Genomic DNA, 17,514 nt, shown 5'->3' on the forward strand with positions numbered 1-17,514 from the left:
GGTATCGGCGTTGAAAAATCATAATCAGTCGACCTCTATTTCGAACCACAGGAGAATGTTTAGGGTGTGTTTGTAAATTCACTGGAGTGCCAGAGTGCACTCTGAGCAATCATAAATTCAGAGCGTTTCGCTCTCGGGAGCGTTCAGAGTGCACACACTGGACGGTCTGGGTGAGGAGTAGGGTTGAGCCGAGTGTTCTGACCTCACAACGGCAGTCAAGTAGCCAAGCTAACTGGCTAACTTGCTATCTACAGTGGGGCAAAAAAGTATTTTGTCAGCCATCAATTGTGCAAGTTCTCCCACTTAAAAAGATGAGGCTTGTGATTTTCATCGTAGGTACACTTCAACTATGACAGACAAAATGAGAAGAGAAAATACAGAAAATCACATTGTAGGATTTTTTATGAAATTATTTGCAAATTATGGTGGAAAATAAGTATTTGGTCAATAACAAAAGTTTCTCAATACTTTGATATATACCCTTTGTTGGTAATGACAGAGGTCAAACGTTTTCTGTAAGTCTTCACAAGGTTTTCACACACTGTTGCTGGTATTTTGGCCCATTCCTCCATGCAGATCTCCTCTAGAGCAGTGATGTTTTGGGGCTGTTGCTGGGCAACACGGACTTTCAACTCCCTCCAAAGATTTTCTATGGGGTTGAGATCTGGAGACTGGCTAGGCCACTCCAGGACCTTGAAATGCTTCTTACGAAGCCACTCCTTCGTTGCCCGGGCGGTGTGTTTGGGATCATTGTCATGCTGAAAGACCCAGCCACGTTTCATCTTCATTGCCCTTGCTGATGGAAGGAGGTTTTCACTCAAAATCTCACGATACATGGCCCCATTCATTCTTTCCTTTACACGGATCAGTCGTCCTGGTCCCATTGCAGAAAAACAGCCCCAAAGAATGATGTTTTCCACCCCCATGCTTCACAGTATGTATGGTGTTCTTTGGATGCAACTCAGCATTCTTTGTCCTCCAAACACGACGAGTTGAGTTTTTACCAAAAAGTTCAATTTTGGTTTCATCTGACCATATGACATTCTCTCAATCTTCCTCTGGATCATCCAAATGCTCTCTAGCAAACTTCAGACCGGCCTGGATGTGTACTGGCTTAAGCAGGGGACCAGTCTGGCACTGCAGGATTTGAGTCCCTGGCGGAGTAGTGTGTTACTAATGGTAGGCTTTGTTATTTTTGGTCCCAGCTCTCTTGGTCCCAGCTCTCTGCAGGTCATTCACCCCGTGTGGTTCTGGGATTTTTGCTCACCGTTCTTGTGATCATTTTGACCCCACGGGGTGAGATCTTGTGTGGAGCCCCAGATCGAGGGAGATTATCAGTGGTCTTGTATGACTTCCATTTCCTAATAATTACTCCCACAGTTGATTTCTTCAAACCAAGCTGCTTACCTATTGCAGATTCAGTCTTCCCAGCCTGGTGCAGGTCTACAATTTTGTTTCTGGTGTCCTTTGACAGCTCTTTGGTCTTGGCCATAGCGGAGTTTGGAGTGTGACTGTTTGAGGTTGTGGACAGGCGTGTTTTATACTGATAACAAGTTCAAACAGGTGCCATTAATACAAGTAACGAGTGGGGGACAGAGGAGCCTCTTAAAGAAGTTACAGGTCTGTGAGAGCCAGAAATCTTGCTTGTTTGTAGGTGACCAAATACTTATTTTCCACCATAATTTGCAAATATATTAATTAAAAATCCTACAATGTGATTTTCTGGATTTTCTTTTCTCATTTTGTCTGTCATAGTTGAAGTGTACCTATGATGAAAATGACAGGCCTCTCATCTTCTTAAGTGGGAGAACTTGCACAATTGGTGGCTGACTAAATACTTTTTTGCCCCACTGTACTTCCAGAGAAAAACGAGGGAACAGATTGCTGACCTTTTTTACTTGCCCGAGCAGAGCTGGTTAGGTTGTTTTCATGTTATCCAGAGCGCTGGTGACTAACGGTGCTGCTGGAAACAATTTAATTACGAGTTTTTGCCGACGTTTACTGACACATTCAACGGGTGTTGCGTGTTTGTAAATTAATTAGTTATCCTGCGCTCTGGCATACTCAGAAGAGAATGCCCTGAAATCAGAGTAGATAGTCAGAGTGAATTTGCGGACGCACCTTAAGTGAACTTGATAGCGCTTTTGGTGAAAGGAACCTTAGGACTTCATAGCACATCCATAAAGCATACATAGCACATTCATACTGTTACTGCGTTTTCAGTCTGTTACCTGAGTTGTGTGCGTTGTTGAGGGGGCTGTCTGAGGCACTGTAGGGCCAGGCACCAGGTGAAGGCAGCAAGGTGTTCAGGGAGGGGTTGGCTTCTAAAACACAAACACAACAAGCTTAACTCATGGGGGCCACGGTGGCTCGTGGGTCTGCGTACCCACATCCATACCCCCCACCTTGTGAGAAAAACATTTTAGCGGCCCCCCGCGTGACAGCGAAGATTAACATAAGATCTTATGTCATGCAATTCTGCAAATTTTTCCACAAGGCATAGAAACAATTTAGCAGTTTTAAAGAAAAATTGTAAGTTGGACTAAGTTCCAAAAAAAATTTAATGTGAAATTGGTCCACGGACCACCAGTTGTCCATCCCTGATATAGTAAGAGAGAGTATATTATTAACACAACTTAATGTTTAACTGGTGCATGCATTGATGGATATGATTTCAGTGGTATACTAGTTTCTTTGACTGTGAGGACGAGGGCTGATGACAGCATACTTATGTAATATGTCAGGTCAGCTGTTCTCTTATCAACAGGTGCTCGGAAAGTGGATTTAGTCATAGATACAGTCGCAACTCTGCTTGAGTCTCGGTAGGTACCTGTGTTGTCTCTTAGCAACTGGTGCTCGGTGTCATTGAGGCTGGATGGCCCAGGGATTCCCATCATACTCCCTGGGGTCATGTAGGGGTCAGACTCGGGGTCGATGCTCTGGATCCCCTTCCAGGGCACGCCGGGCTGGAACTCTGACAAACAGAAATTCTTGATTTTTATTTTGAAAACAAACAGATGAAGCCACCTCACCGACTTAACCCTGGTCCCAGAGTGCTACAGGGTGTTTGTTGCAGGCTTTTGTTCCAGCCCAACACTGGCTGATTCAGGGGATTTGGTCAAATCAGGTGTGTTAGTGGTTGGATAGATCAAAATCCTGCAGATTCAGTTGGTATTTAGAATGGCCACGCACCAGGAGGCCAGCTGGACGTGCCCTGGGGCTTGGAGCCCATCTTGTTCCCAGGAGTACGGTGCCAGTTGTCCCTCTGGAGGGGCATGCCTAGCCCCTCCCCTCCCATCATGTCATACTGGGAGTATGGAGAGCCCCCCCTTCTCATAGGGGTGGACATAGGACCTGAGAGGAAGAGGGGGATTGAAAGAGGGAGAAGAGAAGACAATAAAAGAGCGATACAGAGGAGAGAGAGAGAGATGAAGAAAGACGACAAATAAAGCCAGATGAAAAAGCAGAAGATGGGTCAACAATCAACATATACATGCTGGCATTTAGATTTTAGTAATTTAGCTGACGCTCTTGTCCAGAACGACTGACATGAGCAATTGGAGCTAAGTGCCTTGCTCAAGGGCACATCAGCATATTTTCGGCTTGGGGATTCAAACCAGCGACCTTTCGGTTACTGGCACAACGCTCTTAACCACTAGTCGACCTGCTGCCCAATGTCATACTATAATTCATTCCGTAAACTCACTACAGTGTTAAGACTCTTACCGTTTTTGTTGAGGCTCTCAGGAGGGGAGGGGGCAGGAGAGTGACCCTCCATCATCCATTTGAAGCGGGACTGCTGCCCCCCCATGTCCTTCATCCCCCCTGGGCCTCCCATCACCGAGCCCCCCATGTCCAGACCAGACAGGTTCACTCCTCCACCATAGCCTGAGAGGGAGGGGGACAGGTAGGGGTTAGCACTGATGGCAGGGGGCCTGTATGATTCAATTACATGCAGAGAATCCGTCAGTATGCAATGAAAATCCTCAAGACGGTTTACACTGACAGTAAACATTTGGTTGGACGGTGTGTACTATGTGTATCCTGTACATACGACAAATAAAACTAACATTGTTAGTGGTTTGTATTGAAAATAAGATGTATAACACAGTTGTCAAAATGAGTTGGACGATCTCTCGGGTAAAATGGAAAATCAAGCATTTTTGAAAAATAAATAATAATCTATCCTTTACGTCCATTCATGTCATTATTTACAGCGCTCACCAGAGTAGCCCTGTGTTTTCTGGTGCAGGTCCACAGAGCCACCCATGCCTGGATGGGGCAGGGAGTCAGTCATAGGCAGTTTGGGGCCTCCTCCTCCCAGGTCAGAGGGTGATAGTTTGGAGCCCCCTCCGACACCCTGCTGCTGCCTCTGCTGCTGGAGAACAGCCACGATCCTGGCCAGCTGAGGAGAGAGAGATGAGGGATGGGTGAAATTGGGAACCCTGTGAGCAGACATGGCAACATGGGTGCAACACCAGCCTATGACTATTCATGTGAAAAGTCATACAAATCAGAATTCAACGTTTGTGTTCAAAACATATAGTATTTCCTCATGTACAGAGATTCACCTGATTCATAGCGGGCACGTTTCGTTTAAGGTTGAAATAACTAGGGTTATGTCGTTTCCAGTTGAAATAACTAGGGTTATGTCGTTTCCAGTTGAAATAACTAGGGTTTCGTTCAATGTTCATTAAACATTTGAGGCACTAATCAAATTTGAGGTTCTTGTGAGCGGAAACTTGAACAGTGTGAGAATTTCATGCAACTTCCGGTGCGCATTCACAGTGAACACTGAGGCTGTACCATTACAGTTTGACAGTAGCCAATTTGAGCATTAAATATAGGCCTACCAACAAAACCAATGGAGCAAATCCCATAACAATTTCACATCGAATTAGCTTTTGAATTATATGATCTGGCCTATATGTGGTGTTCAATGCATGAGACTTACATTATGAAGGCTTGACATTAATTTATGATTTTTTTACTTGGCCTTTAACACCATGGACCAAATAGGTGACTGTAAATTGCATTGTATGAATGCAAGAAACCCCTTTATAAAATAAAATGTATTATTATTACCATACAGAGAATTAGATAATGTAGGCTACCCCTCTGCCTATTGGCTTATTCATGCCGGTCTCAAAATACAATACTGCCCCCTTTGATTAAGACAAGCTTTTTACCTTAAGACTGGCTTTTCAAAGAAATGTAGCCTACATGTTTTGTGCTCTTGTAGGAAGCAGTAACTCCCCATTGCTGACCTATACTTCTGTATAACTGGGATAATAACTCCCTAACCTGCAAAGAACTGATCTGAAAAGTGCCTTCACTCGCAGCTGATTAAAAGACCGCTTGTGGGCCACCCCTGCCAATAGAATTCTACGCCGTTGCGTTCTGGCTCTGCCTACCACAAAATCACAGACTCAATCTTGCTAAGTTAGATGCGTTTTGGTTTGTTGCATTGAAAAGGGACTGATATAATGTTGATTAGATCACAGAACAGCCACGCACGCTCGCTGCTTAGAGGGAACATTGGTTGTGTTGTTTCCAGTGCAATAGTATTAGTAGCAGCTGTAACAGTAATAGCAGTTTGACCTGTTGGGGGTCGGCCTGCTGGCGTAGGTTCTGGGGGAACTTTCTCTGATTCTGTAGGAGCTGTTGTAGCTGCTGTGGTGAGGTGAGCTGCTGGGGGTTCTGCTGCTGCTGGAGGAGGAGCTGGCAGGCCTGGGGGAGAGGGAGAGACCACTGTAAACACCTGACAGTGCAGTGTTTCTGCTGCGGCGCTGCTCCACGGCAACCTCATTGGTGCCACACCCCCAAAAGTATGGAACATGAACAAATATTTCTGGCGAAGTGCACATTTAAGACACTAGAAGTGTCCACATTTACTTTTTCTCTGCAAACAAAACGAGCAGAAAAATCTGACAACCTCATAGTATAATAGTTAATCTGTTTACCTAGTAGGCTTCTTGTCGTGTTCTATGGGAGAGAAATATTCCCTGAGGCGCATTCTCAAGTTACGAGTGCCATATGGGAGGGAAACATGCATTCTGACTACCTCAAAATAATTTTGGGGAGTGACTTTAATTGTGCTGACAGGTGAAATGTTTTGTTGAGCAAGAGTAGTGGTAACCAGGGAAAGTTTTAGGGGGAGAAAATGGTGACATGAAGTGGTCACTGTGAGAAGTACAGGCATGTTACCCCGAGTTTCCTTAACAGGAAGGCCCACATATTTACTGTGTTTATCCAAGTTTTTTGGGACATAAAATACATCAATAGGATGCTAACTAGATAAAAGATGACATGTGGTATCTAGCTAATGATTAGCCCAATAGGCAACCCCATTCTTCAGCCTATTTATAGCCAGCCACAATGCTGAATAAATTGGGCTGCAGGTAATATGCTTATTGCTAATGGCATACCTGATAATATGGACACTGTATATGGTCTAATATGTTAAAATAATTTTAACAAATAATTGTACCAATATGTTATTGGGCTCAGTTCTGGAGGCGGAAATAATTTTAAATGGTATCAGCATAATTTTATTTTCATTCATTTTGGAGTAGAATATTATTTTAAAAAGTCCCCACAACTAAGCTTCTCAGTCCTTCAACATAAAATGTATTTGGGGAGGGACCCCCAAAACAATCCCCCCACTGCTATTTCTGTCTCCAGAGGAAACATTGAGTGGCTAGAAGAAGAAGGGGTATGAACAGAGGTAGATGTCTGATAGAGCTGTAAGGTCTCTAATTTGTCAAACAAATTGGTACTTTTACTGACTTGTCATAGAACTATATAGGTATATAAAAACATTGGACGTGTCAGCCAACAAGGCTTTAATTAGAATAAATCTAAGGTTAGTTTTGGTGTTCCTCAAGGCTATGTTCTCTGGCCACTACGGTTTTCATTCTAGAGTTGTATAGGAGTACAGCTACTCACCAGCTGGAACTGAATATGGGGGGGGTAGATGCCGCTCAACATGGCGATGTGCTGGGGGGACAGCTGAGGGGGGAACACACCCCCTCCTACACCCGCCACCCCACTAACACCCCCGACTGCACCCACGCCGCCACTGGGAGGTGCCACCTGCTTCAGCATGGAACCTGGCACCTGGAACATCGGTGTTACCATGGGAACGTGGAACATAAATACAAAGCACCTTCTGTCTAGCACATTCCCTCTAATAAACAGAAAATCAGTGGTGCACTACTCATTGATTTGGTGAGGTTTTCTTCCTCCATCGAGTGAGTTCACCTAATCACTCACATTAGGTAATGATCCAGAGCAGGCTGGCAAAATAAAATCACATCCTTGGAAACAACATGTTGCACATAAAGTTCTGACAAAAGCCAACGGACCAAAAAATCTATTGTTCCTGAGCAGAGGTTGGGGCATATAGTAGACTGATTTGCACAAGGGATATTGATCAGCAAGTAGTGAAAAAAGCAGTGAAAAGATTAACATTAAAACAGCTGATTACTTTTACAGTCTGATCAAATACAACAACAAAATCAACAATGGTACCTGAGGCGACAGGTACTGATGAGGCACTTGCGCTCGTATCCCAGCGGACGTGTTGATGGGTGGCACACCGGGCTGGTGTCTGGACTGGGGCATCCCACCACCGCAGCCGCCAAACATGTTATGACCACCCTGACAGGGGAACAGAGAGGGAGAGGGTTACAAACATGGCTGACTCTTAGACATTAAGACAGGGGAGATGAAGTAGGAAATTATGGTATGGCTTCAGGAAAATTCTCTATGTCCTTGGGGCAGAGCCCGGACTTGAACCTGATCTAACATCTCTGGAGAGACGTGAAAATAGTTGTGCAGCAAGCTGCCACGCTGGTAGTGTCATACCCAAGAAGACCAGGCTGTAATCACTGCAAAAGATGCTTCAACAAAGTACTGATTAAAAGGGTCTGAATACTTTTCACAATTACATTGTTTTAAAAAATATATATAAATTAGCAAAAATGTAAAAATAATAAATAAAAGTTTTTGTTTTGTCATTTTGGGGTATTGTGTGTAGAATGATGAGGATAAAAATAAAAATAAACTTTAGAATAAGGCTATAACGTAACAAAAAAACATTTGTTTTGACAAAACCCATCCTTAGAATTGAAAATGCGATGGAAACCCATTTAACACAACTTGTACTTTATTCAGTACATGGGAATTTAACTGCAAAAGTTATTTTATGTGCACTGTCATCATGCACAGTCTTTAATACACAACAAGTCAGTTTGATGGAAACGTTTCTGGTGGGAAAATGTGTGTTTTGTTTTTATACAGATTTGAGAATATTTGCATGAAAACCTGTCACCAATCGGTTGGAAACCTAGCTATTGACACAAAATTACATTAAGATACTTTGTACTTTGTCCATTTTATTTTTTATAAATGGTATGTACTCAGAATTTTGACGAATACAATTTATGAGGGATGTACAGTACTCAAGATTTGGCTAAACAGAACCTGTTTCGGGGACCAGGTTAGCAGTGAAGCAATGAGCTGATGGAGACAGAGGGACACAGCCTTACTTGTCTAGGGGGGATAGTGTGGCTGTAGAGAGGGGAGGGTTTGTAGACAGTGGGTGGAGAGTACTCCTCCCCAAGGCACCCATCCTGATTGGTGAACGGCAAGGGCTGCTGATCGCAGTGACAGCCAATCGAAGTAGTTGCCCAATTTGGGGGAAGAAGTAGGGAAGACAGGAAGAAGGATACCAAATGATGGGGCAGGAAGAAGGATACCAAAAGAAGACGGGAAAGAAAGAAATACAGAGAAGAAAATGTTAACGGGACAAGAGGGACTTGGAGAAGTCAGTCAGAGGTTTGCACCCCTTTATAGTGCACTACTTTTGGCCAACGCTTATAGGGCTCGGATCAAAACTAATGTACTATACAGGGAATAGGGTGAAATTTGGGACGTATCCAGAGAGGTTTGTGATGTGTCTGAGGTACCAACCTTGTCATAACAAGGCCCAGGGTCGCCAGGCCCAATCTCTTTGGAACCAGGTGAACGGTAGACCATGCCTCCTCCTCCCACTCCTCTCTGCCCTCCTTTACGCATCTCTCCATTGTAGTCATTCAGGCCCATCCCTCGCTTCTCTCCCTCCATTTTCTTATCCTGAGAAGGACCAGGGGCCAGGTCCAGAGGTCGCCCACTAGGATCATCACCCTACAAACACAGCACATATCTTCACTACCACCATCAACCCCAACATAGCTATCACGTGGCATCAGGGGGCGTAAAATTAACACCTGTCAAATGAGGGTGAATTGAGGTATTGGAGAGTAAAAATGTATATTTCACAAGCCACGTAGGCGGGTGGTAGATTGCTTTGATCACAAGGTCGGTTGTTTTTCAATGTTAGTTTGAGTCTGCTGCTTCAACTGATCGCGGAGAGATGCTGTCTACTACTAGTCAGATCCAAAATCCCACACAGACACACTTGAGACTCCAGTGACACCATTACCAAGGTAACCTCTCGCCCTTTAACTCATCTGATATTTTGATTGAAAGACTCACGTCACAAACATTGTAATGAAATTGAGCAATGTATCACATTACTTCTTACTAATACATTTTTTATAAATATTAGGCATAGTCAGTTTGTTTTCTCCATAAAAATGTAAAAGGGGGGGGGGGGGGCTAGCCGTCACCCTCCGACCCTACAGGTCCCAGACGTGCTCAACGGGATTGAGATCTAGGATCTTCGCTGGCCATGGTAGGCTTGATTACCAACAACGAGACTGCATTCAGGGAGGTGGTGAGGGCCCGCAGAGTATGGTGTCAGTAAAATAACCTCACACTCAACAAAACAAAGGAAATGATCGTGAACTTCAGGAAACAGCAGAGGGAGCACCCCCCTATCCACATCGACGGGACCGTAGTGGAGAGGGTAGTAAGTTTGAAGTTCCTCTGCGTACACATCACGGACAAACTGGTCCACCCACACAGACAGCGTGGTGAAGAAGGCGCAGTAGCAACCTCAGGAAGCTGAAGAAATTCGGCTGGTCACCAAAAGCACTCAAACTTTTACAGATGCACAATCGAGAGCATCCTATCGGGCTGCATCACCGCCTGGTACGGCAACTGCTCCGCCCACAACCGTAAGGCTCTCCAAAGGGTAGTGAGGTCTGCACAATGCATCACCGGGGGCAAACTACCTGCCCTCCAGGACACGTTCACCATCCGATGCCACAGGAAGGCCATAAAGATCATCAAGGACAACAACCACCAGAGCCACTGCCTGTTCACCCCGCTATCATACAGAAGGCGAAGTCAGTACAGGTGCAACAAAGCAGGGACCGAGAGACTGAAAAACAGCTTCTATCTCGAGGCCATTAGACTGTTAAAAAAACAGCCACTACTAACATTGAGTGGCTGCTGCCAACATACTGACTCAACTCCAGCCACTTTAATAATTAAAAATGGATGAAAAATGTATCATTAGCCACTTTAAACAATGCCACTTTTATATATGTTTACATACCCTACATTACTCATCTCATATGTATATACTGTACTCGATAACATCTACTGCATCTTGCCTATGCCGTTCTGTGCCATCACTCATTCATATATTTTTATGTACATATTCTTCATTCCTTTACACTTGTGTGTGTGTGTGTAAGGTAGTTGTTGTGAAATGGTTAGGTTAGATTACTCGTTGGTTATTACTGCATTGTCAGAACTAGAAGCAGAAGCATTTCGCTACACTCGCAGTAACATCTGCTAACCATGTGTATGTGACAAATAAAGTTTGGTATGGCTGGTGGCATTGTCATGCTGGAGGGTCATGTCAGGATGAGCCTGCAGGAAGGGTACCACATGAGGAGGATGTCTTCCCTGTAACACACAGCGTTGAGATTGCCTGCAATGACAACAAGCTCAGTCCGATGATGCTGTGACACACCGCCCCAGACGACAGACCCTCCCTATTGATCCCGCTCCAGAGTACAGGCCTCGGTGTAACGCTCATTCCTTCAACAATAAATGTGAATCCAACCATCACCCCTGGTGAGACAAAACCACAGCTCGTCAGTGAAGAGCACTTGCCCATAGGCGATGTTGCTGGCGAGGACCTGCCTTTACAACAGGTCTACAAGCACACACACAGTCCAGCCACTCATCCTATTGCGGACAGTCTGAGCACTGATGGAGATTGTGCGTTCCTGGTGTAATGTTAGGATGTACCGATCCTCAGGCAGTTGTTGCCGTCCTGTACCTGTCCCGCAGGTGTGATGTTAGGATGTACCGATCCTGTGCAGGTGTTGTTACAAGTGGTCTGCCACTGCAAGGATGATCAGCTGTCTGTCCCGTCTCCCTGTAGCGTTATCTTAGGCATCTCACAGTACGGCAATTTATTGCCCCGGCCACATCTACAGTCCTCCTTGCAGCATGCCTAAGGCACGTTCACACAGATGAGCAGGGGCCCTGGGCATCTTTCTTTTGGTGTTTTCAGAGTCAGTAGCAAGGCCTCTTTAGTGTCCTAAGTTTTCATGACTGTGAAATTAAATGTCTTAATAACCTTTTAGGGATAGGGGGCAGCATTTTCACTTTTGATGAATTGCGTGCCCATAGTGAACTGCCTCCTACTCTGTTCCAGATGCTAATATATGCATATTATTATTACTATTGGATAGAAAACACTGAAGTTTCTAAAACTGTTTGAATTATGTCTGTGAGTATAACAGAACTCATAGGGCAGGCAAACTTCCAAACAGGAAGTGGAAATTCTGGGGCTGGTGTATTTTCAACTTGTCGCCTATTCACATCCAAATAAGATATGGATCTGTTTGCACTTCCTACGCCTTCCACTGGATGTCAACAGTCAGCAGAACGAAGCCTCTAGTGTGATGTGAGACCGGATGGCAGCTATTTGAGTCACTGGTCTGGCAGAATGCCAGTTCCTGGTTACGTGCCGTATTCATTAGATCGCCTTGCGTTCCATTACTCTGTAGACAAAAACGAATGCTCCGGTTGGAACGTTATTGGATATATGTGATAACATCCTGAAGATTGATTCTCTACTTAGTTTGAGGGGTTAATTGAACAAGCATGGGAAACAGTGTTTAAACCCTTTATAATGAAGATCTCTTTTTAAGAACTATCTTTGAAAGACAGGATCGTGTCTTTTTTTTGCTTAGTATATTTCGCCATCTACCTGCAGGGTTTATGGACCAAAAAGTACATTTTAGGCCCTGCTTGGCATGACATCGTCATTGTAATAGCTACAACAAAACATCTCCCACTATGTCCAATATCTCAAAACACAACCTATGCTGCCCATGGACCCTAAACCTTGTATTTGCTTTGAAACTTACCAGGAGCCCCATGTTGGAGAACTGTTTATTCATGGGGTTCATCCAGGAGTCTCCTCCTCCACTCTTCAGTGGAGCCTGAGACAAAAACATACAGATATAACATTTATGGCAGTAGTTTGTTCTGGCACAAACATCGTCTTCAAACCAAAAGACCTCATCAAAAATCCAACTCCTATCAAGTATTTGAATGAGGCAACAACCAAACAAACCTCCCCCCATTGTGAATGCTTTTCTACCTTGTTGGGCTTCTTGCCCCCGTGACCTTGGCCCCAGCCCCCACTGTTGTAGGAAGAGCTGCTACCCTGGGATCCAGCGCTGCTCCACACCCCTCCACCTCCCTCCTCCTCTTCCTCCCAGCTGGAGTGACGAGAGGCCGTCACAGAGCCCTGGTCGCCCTCACCCCAGCTTCCTTCTTGCATAGACTTTGAACCTGCTAGGGATATAACAATGAGTAGCATTATTACACCATAAGAACATAATGCCATATTAACAAAATGCTGTGTTATTATGACAATGCAAATCTTTGACTGTCTGGATATTTTGGGAGACAAAACCATGTCACTCTGCAAGGGTGACTCGTCACACAGCTATGCTTATGATATACAGAGCACTTGGAAAGTATTCAGACCTTCCCCTTTTCCACATTTTGTTACAGTCTTAATCAAACTTTGTCACGAGCCGAATACAATAAGTGTAGACCTTACAGTGAAATGCTTACTTACAAGCTCTTAACTCTTCTTGAACTGCACTGCCGGTTAAGAAAATTTACCAAATAAACTAAAGTTTTAAAAAATTATAAAAAGTAAACAAAAACATACAGAGTCAGTGTGCGGGGGTATGTATGTAGGGAAGAAGTGACTACGCATAGATAATAACAGTCAGAAGCAGCAGTGTACAAAACAAATGGAAGGGGGAGGGGTCAATAATAGTCCAGTGGCCATTTGATTAATTGTTCAGCAGTCTTATGGCTTGGGGTAGAAGATGTTAAGGAGCCTTTTGGTCCTAGACTTGTCCTTCTGGTACCACTTGTTGTGCAATAGCAGAGAAAACAGCCTATGACTTGGGTAATTGAATTATGGGCTTTCCTCTGACACGCCTATTATTTAGATCCTGGATGGCAGGAAGCTTGGCCCCAGTGATGTACTGGCCCGTACACACTACCCTCTGTAGCGCTTCACATTCCAGGCAACCGGTCAGGATGCTCTCGATGGTGCAGCTGTAGAATCATTTGAGGATCTGGGGACCCATGCCAAATCGTTTCAGTCTCCTGAAGGGGAAAAGGTGTTGTCGTGCCCTCTTCACGACTGTCTTGGTGTGTTTGGACTAGAGGTCGATTAATTATAGCAGATTTTAAGTTCTCATAACAGGTAATCGGCCTTTTTGGATGCCGATTATGGCTGATTACATGGCAATCCACGAGGAGACTTGGTGGCAGACTGAACACCTGTTATACGAGTGCAGTGTCAAAAGGATCTTGTGGCTGTAAGGAGACAAGTTGCTAGCTAGCATTAAACTCATATTATACACACAAAAAAATCTTCACATAATCACATGTTAACCTAGTAATATCAACCATGTGTAGTTAACTAGCTTGTTCTGTGTTGCATATAATCAATGTGGTGCCTGTTAAATATATAATCGAATCACAGCCTACTTCAAATTCGCCAAACGGGTTATTTAACAAAAGCACATTTCAAAAAGAGTACAATCGTTGCAATAATGTACACAAGTATATATTTTTAAACCTGCATATGTAGTTAAAATAAATTCATGTTAGCAGGCAATATTAACTGGGGAAATTGTGTCACTTCTCTTGCGTTCAGTGCAAGCAGAAACAGGGTATAAGCAACAGTTTGGGCCGCATGGCTCGTTGCGAACTGTTGAAAGTCCATTTCTTCCTAACAAAGACCGTAATTAACTTTCCAGAATTTTACATAATTATGACATAACATTTAAGGTTGGGTAATGTAACAGTAATATTTAGACTTAGGGTTGCCACCCATTCGATGGAACGTTTCCGGATTTCACTGAAAAACGTTTTGTTTTCGAAATGATAGTTTCCGGATTTGACCATATTGTGTTAATTATATTATAATTAAGTCTATAGTTTGATATTTGTTAGAGCAGTCTGAGCGGTGTTAGGCAGCAGCAGGCTCGTAAGCGTTCTTTCAAACAGCAGCTCTTAGCAATGCTTGATGCACAGCTCTGTTTATGACTTCAAGGTATATGAAATACAAATGGTATAGAGAGAAAGTCCTATAATTCCTACAACCTAAAACTTCTTAAGTGGGAGTATTGAAGACATGTTAAAAAGGAACCACCAGCTTTCACATGTTCTCATGTTCTGAGCAAGGAACTTAAACGTTAGCTTTTTTACATGGCACATCTTGCCCTTGACTTTTCTCCAACACTGTTTATGCATTATTTAATGCAATGTTTCATAATTATTCATTATTTTATATTAAGTAAAAACAATTTTAAAAAAATAAAAAGTGTTGATTGTTCATTCAGTGTTGTTGTAATGGTCATTTATCACACACACACACACACACACACACACACACACACACACACACACACACACACACACACACACACACGGGCCCCAGTGTTGAGGATCAGAGTGGCTGACGTGTGGTTGCCTACCCTTACCACCTGGGGAGGCCCATCAGGAAGTCAAGGATCCAGTTGCAGAGGGAGGTGTTAAGTCCCAGGGCCCTTAGCTAAGTGATGAGCTTTGTGGGCACTATGGTGTTGAACGCTGAGCTGTAGTCAATAAACAGCATTCTCATAGGTGTTCCTTTTGTCCAGGTGGGAAAGGGCAGTATAGAGTACAATTGATATTGCATCACTGTGGATCTGTTGGGGCGGTATGCGAATAGGGTCTAGGGTATCCGGGAGGATGCTGTTGATGTGAGCTATGATCAGCCTTTTATGCTTCCTACGTGAGTACAACGGGGCGGTAATCATTTAGGCAGGTTAACTTTGCTTCCTTGGGCACAAGGACTATGGTGGTCTGCTTGAAACATGTTGGTATTACAGACAGTCAGGGAGAGGTTGAAAATGTCAGTGAAGACACTTGCCAGTTGATCCACACATGCTTTGAGTACACGTCCTGGTAATCCACCTGGCCCCGTGGCTTTGTGAATAATCTTGCTCACATCGGCGTACGAGAGAGTTATCACAGTCCTCCGGAATAGTGGGTGCTCTCATGCATGCTTCAGTGTTGCTTAACTCAAAGCAAGCATAAAGGGCATTTAGCTCATCAGGTAGGCTCGCGTCACTGGGCAGCTCGCATCCGGGTTTCCTTTTGTAGTCTAATACCCTCTCACCTTCCCCCCCTACTCACAAGGCAGGCAATACGCTCGACCTCATCTTTACTAGATGCTGTTCTTCCACTAACCTCATTGCAACTCCCCTCCAAGTCTCCGACCACTACCTTGTATCCTTTTCCCTCTCATCCAACACTTCCCACACTGCCCCTACTCGGATGGTATCGCGCCGTCCCAACCTTCGCTCTCTCTCCCCCGCTACTCTCTCCTCTTCAATCCTATCATCTCTTCCCTCTGCTCAAACCTTCTCCAACCCATCTCCTGATTCTGCCTCCTCAACCCTCCTCTCCTCCCTTTCTGCATCCTTTGACTCTCTATGTCCCCTATCCTCCAGGCCGGCTCGGTCCTCCCCTCCCGCTCCGTGGCTCGACGACTCATTGCGAGCTCACAGAACAGGGCTCCGGGCAGCCGAGCGGAAATGGAGGAAAACTCGCCTCCCTGCGGACCTGGCATCCTTTCACTCCCTCCTCTCTACATTTTCCTCCTCTGTCTCTGCTGCTAAAGCCATTTTCTACCACTCTAAATTCCAAGCATCTGCCTCTAACCCTAGGAAGCTCTTTGCCACCTTCTCCTCCCTCCTGAATCCTCCTCCCCCTCCCCCCCCCTCCCTCTCTGCAGATGACTTCGTCAACCATTTTGAAAAGAAGGTCGACGACATCCGATCCTCGTTTGCTAAGTCAAACGACACCGCTGGTTCTGCTCACACTGCCCTACCCTGTGCTCTGACCTCTTTCTCCCCTCTTTCTCCAGATGAAATCTCGCGTCTTGTGACGGCCGGCCGCCCAACAACCTGCCCGCTTGACCCTATCCCCTCCTCTCTTCTCCAGACCATTTCCGGAGACCTTCTCCCTTACCTCACCTCGCTCATCAACTCATCCCTGACCCTTCCGTCTTCAAGAGAGCGAGAGTTGCACCCCTTCTGAAAAAACCTACACTCGATCCCTCCGATGTCAACAACTACAGACCAGTATCCCTTCTTTCTTTTCTCTCCAAAACTCTTGAACGTGCCGTCCTTGGCCAGCTCTCCCGCTATCTCTCTCAGAATGACCTTCTTGATCCAAATCAGTCAGGTTTCAAGACTAGTCATTCAACTGAGACTGCTCTTCTCTGTATCACGGAGGCGCTCCGCACTGCTAAAGCTAACTCTCTGTCCTCTGCTCTCATCCTTCTAGACCTATCGGCTGCCTTCGATACTGTGAACCATCAGATCCTCCTCTCCACCCTCTCAGAGTTGGGCATATCCGGCGCGGCCCACGCTTGGATTACGTCCTACCTGACAGGTCGCTCCTACCAGGTGGCGTGGCGAGAATCTGTCTCCTCACCACGCGCTCTCACCACTGGTGTCCCCCAGGGCTCTGTTCTAGGCCCTCTCCTATTCTCGCTATACACCAAGTCACTTGGCTCTGTCATAACCTCACATGGTCTCTCCTATCATTGCTATGCAGACGACACACAATTAATCTTCTCCTTTCCCCCTTCTGATGACCAGGTGGCGAATCGCATCTCTGCATGTCTGGCAGACATATCAGTGTGGATGACGGATCACCACCTCAAGCTGAACCTCGGCAAGACGGAGCTGCTCTTCCTCCCGGGAAGGACTGCCCGTTCCATGATCTCGCCATCACGGTTGACAACTCCATTGTGTCCTCCTCCCAGAGCGCTAAGAACCTTGGCGTGATCCTGGACAACACCCTGTCGTTCTCAACTAACATCAAGGCGGTGGCCCGTTCCTGTAGGTTCATGCTCTACAACATCCGCAGAGTACGACCCTGCCTCACACAGGAAGCGGCGCAGGTCCTAATCCAGGCACTTGTCATCTCCCGTCTGGATTACTGCAACTC

At 45.2% G+C, this 17,514-nt stretch overlaps 1 protein-coding gene across 1 annotated transcript in view; it reads right to left on the reverse strand.

Annotated features, from left to right (window-relative positions):
• Positions 1-17,514, reverse strand: part of LOC118372322 (trinucleotide repeat-containing gene 6B protein-like) — a 59,808-nt gene that overhangs the window by 15,002 nt on the left and 27,292 nt on the right. Inside the window, 12 exon segments of the mRNA XM_052485116.1 lie at positions 2,232-2,324; positions 2,831-2,974; positions 3,193-3,354; positions 3,727-3,888; positions 4,225-4,405; positions 5,602-5,730; positions 6,949-7,119; positions 7,534-7,662; positions 8,553-8,660; positions 8,977-9,189; positions 12,342-12,416; positions 12,578-12,774. Coding sequence (XP_052341076.1) covers positions 2,232-2,324; positions 2,831-2,974; positions 3,193-3,354; positions 3,727-3,888; positions 4,225-4,405; positions 5,602-5,730; positions 6,949-7,119; positions 7,534-7,662; positions 8,553-8,660; positions 8,977-9,189; positions 12,342-12,416; positions 12,578-12,774 — 1,764 coding nt within the window.

The sequence above is a fragment of the Oncorhynchus keta genome, chromosome 2, assembly GCF_023373465.1.
Source record: "Oncorhynchus keta strain PuntledgeMale-10-30-2019 chromosome 2, Oket_V2, whole genome shotgun sequence".
Classification (NCBI taxonomy): Eukaryota; Metazoa; Chordata; class Actinopteri; order Salmoniformes; family Salmonidae; genus Oncorhynchus; species Oncorhynchus keta.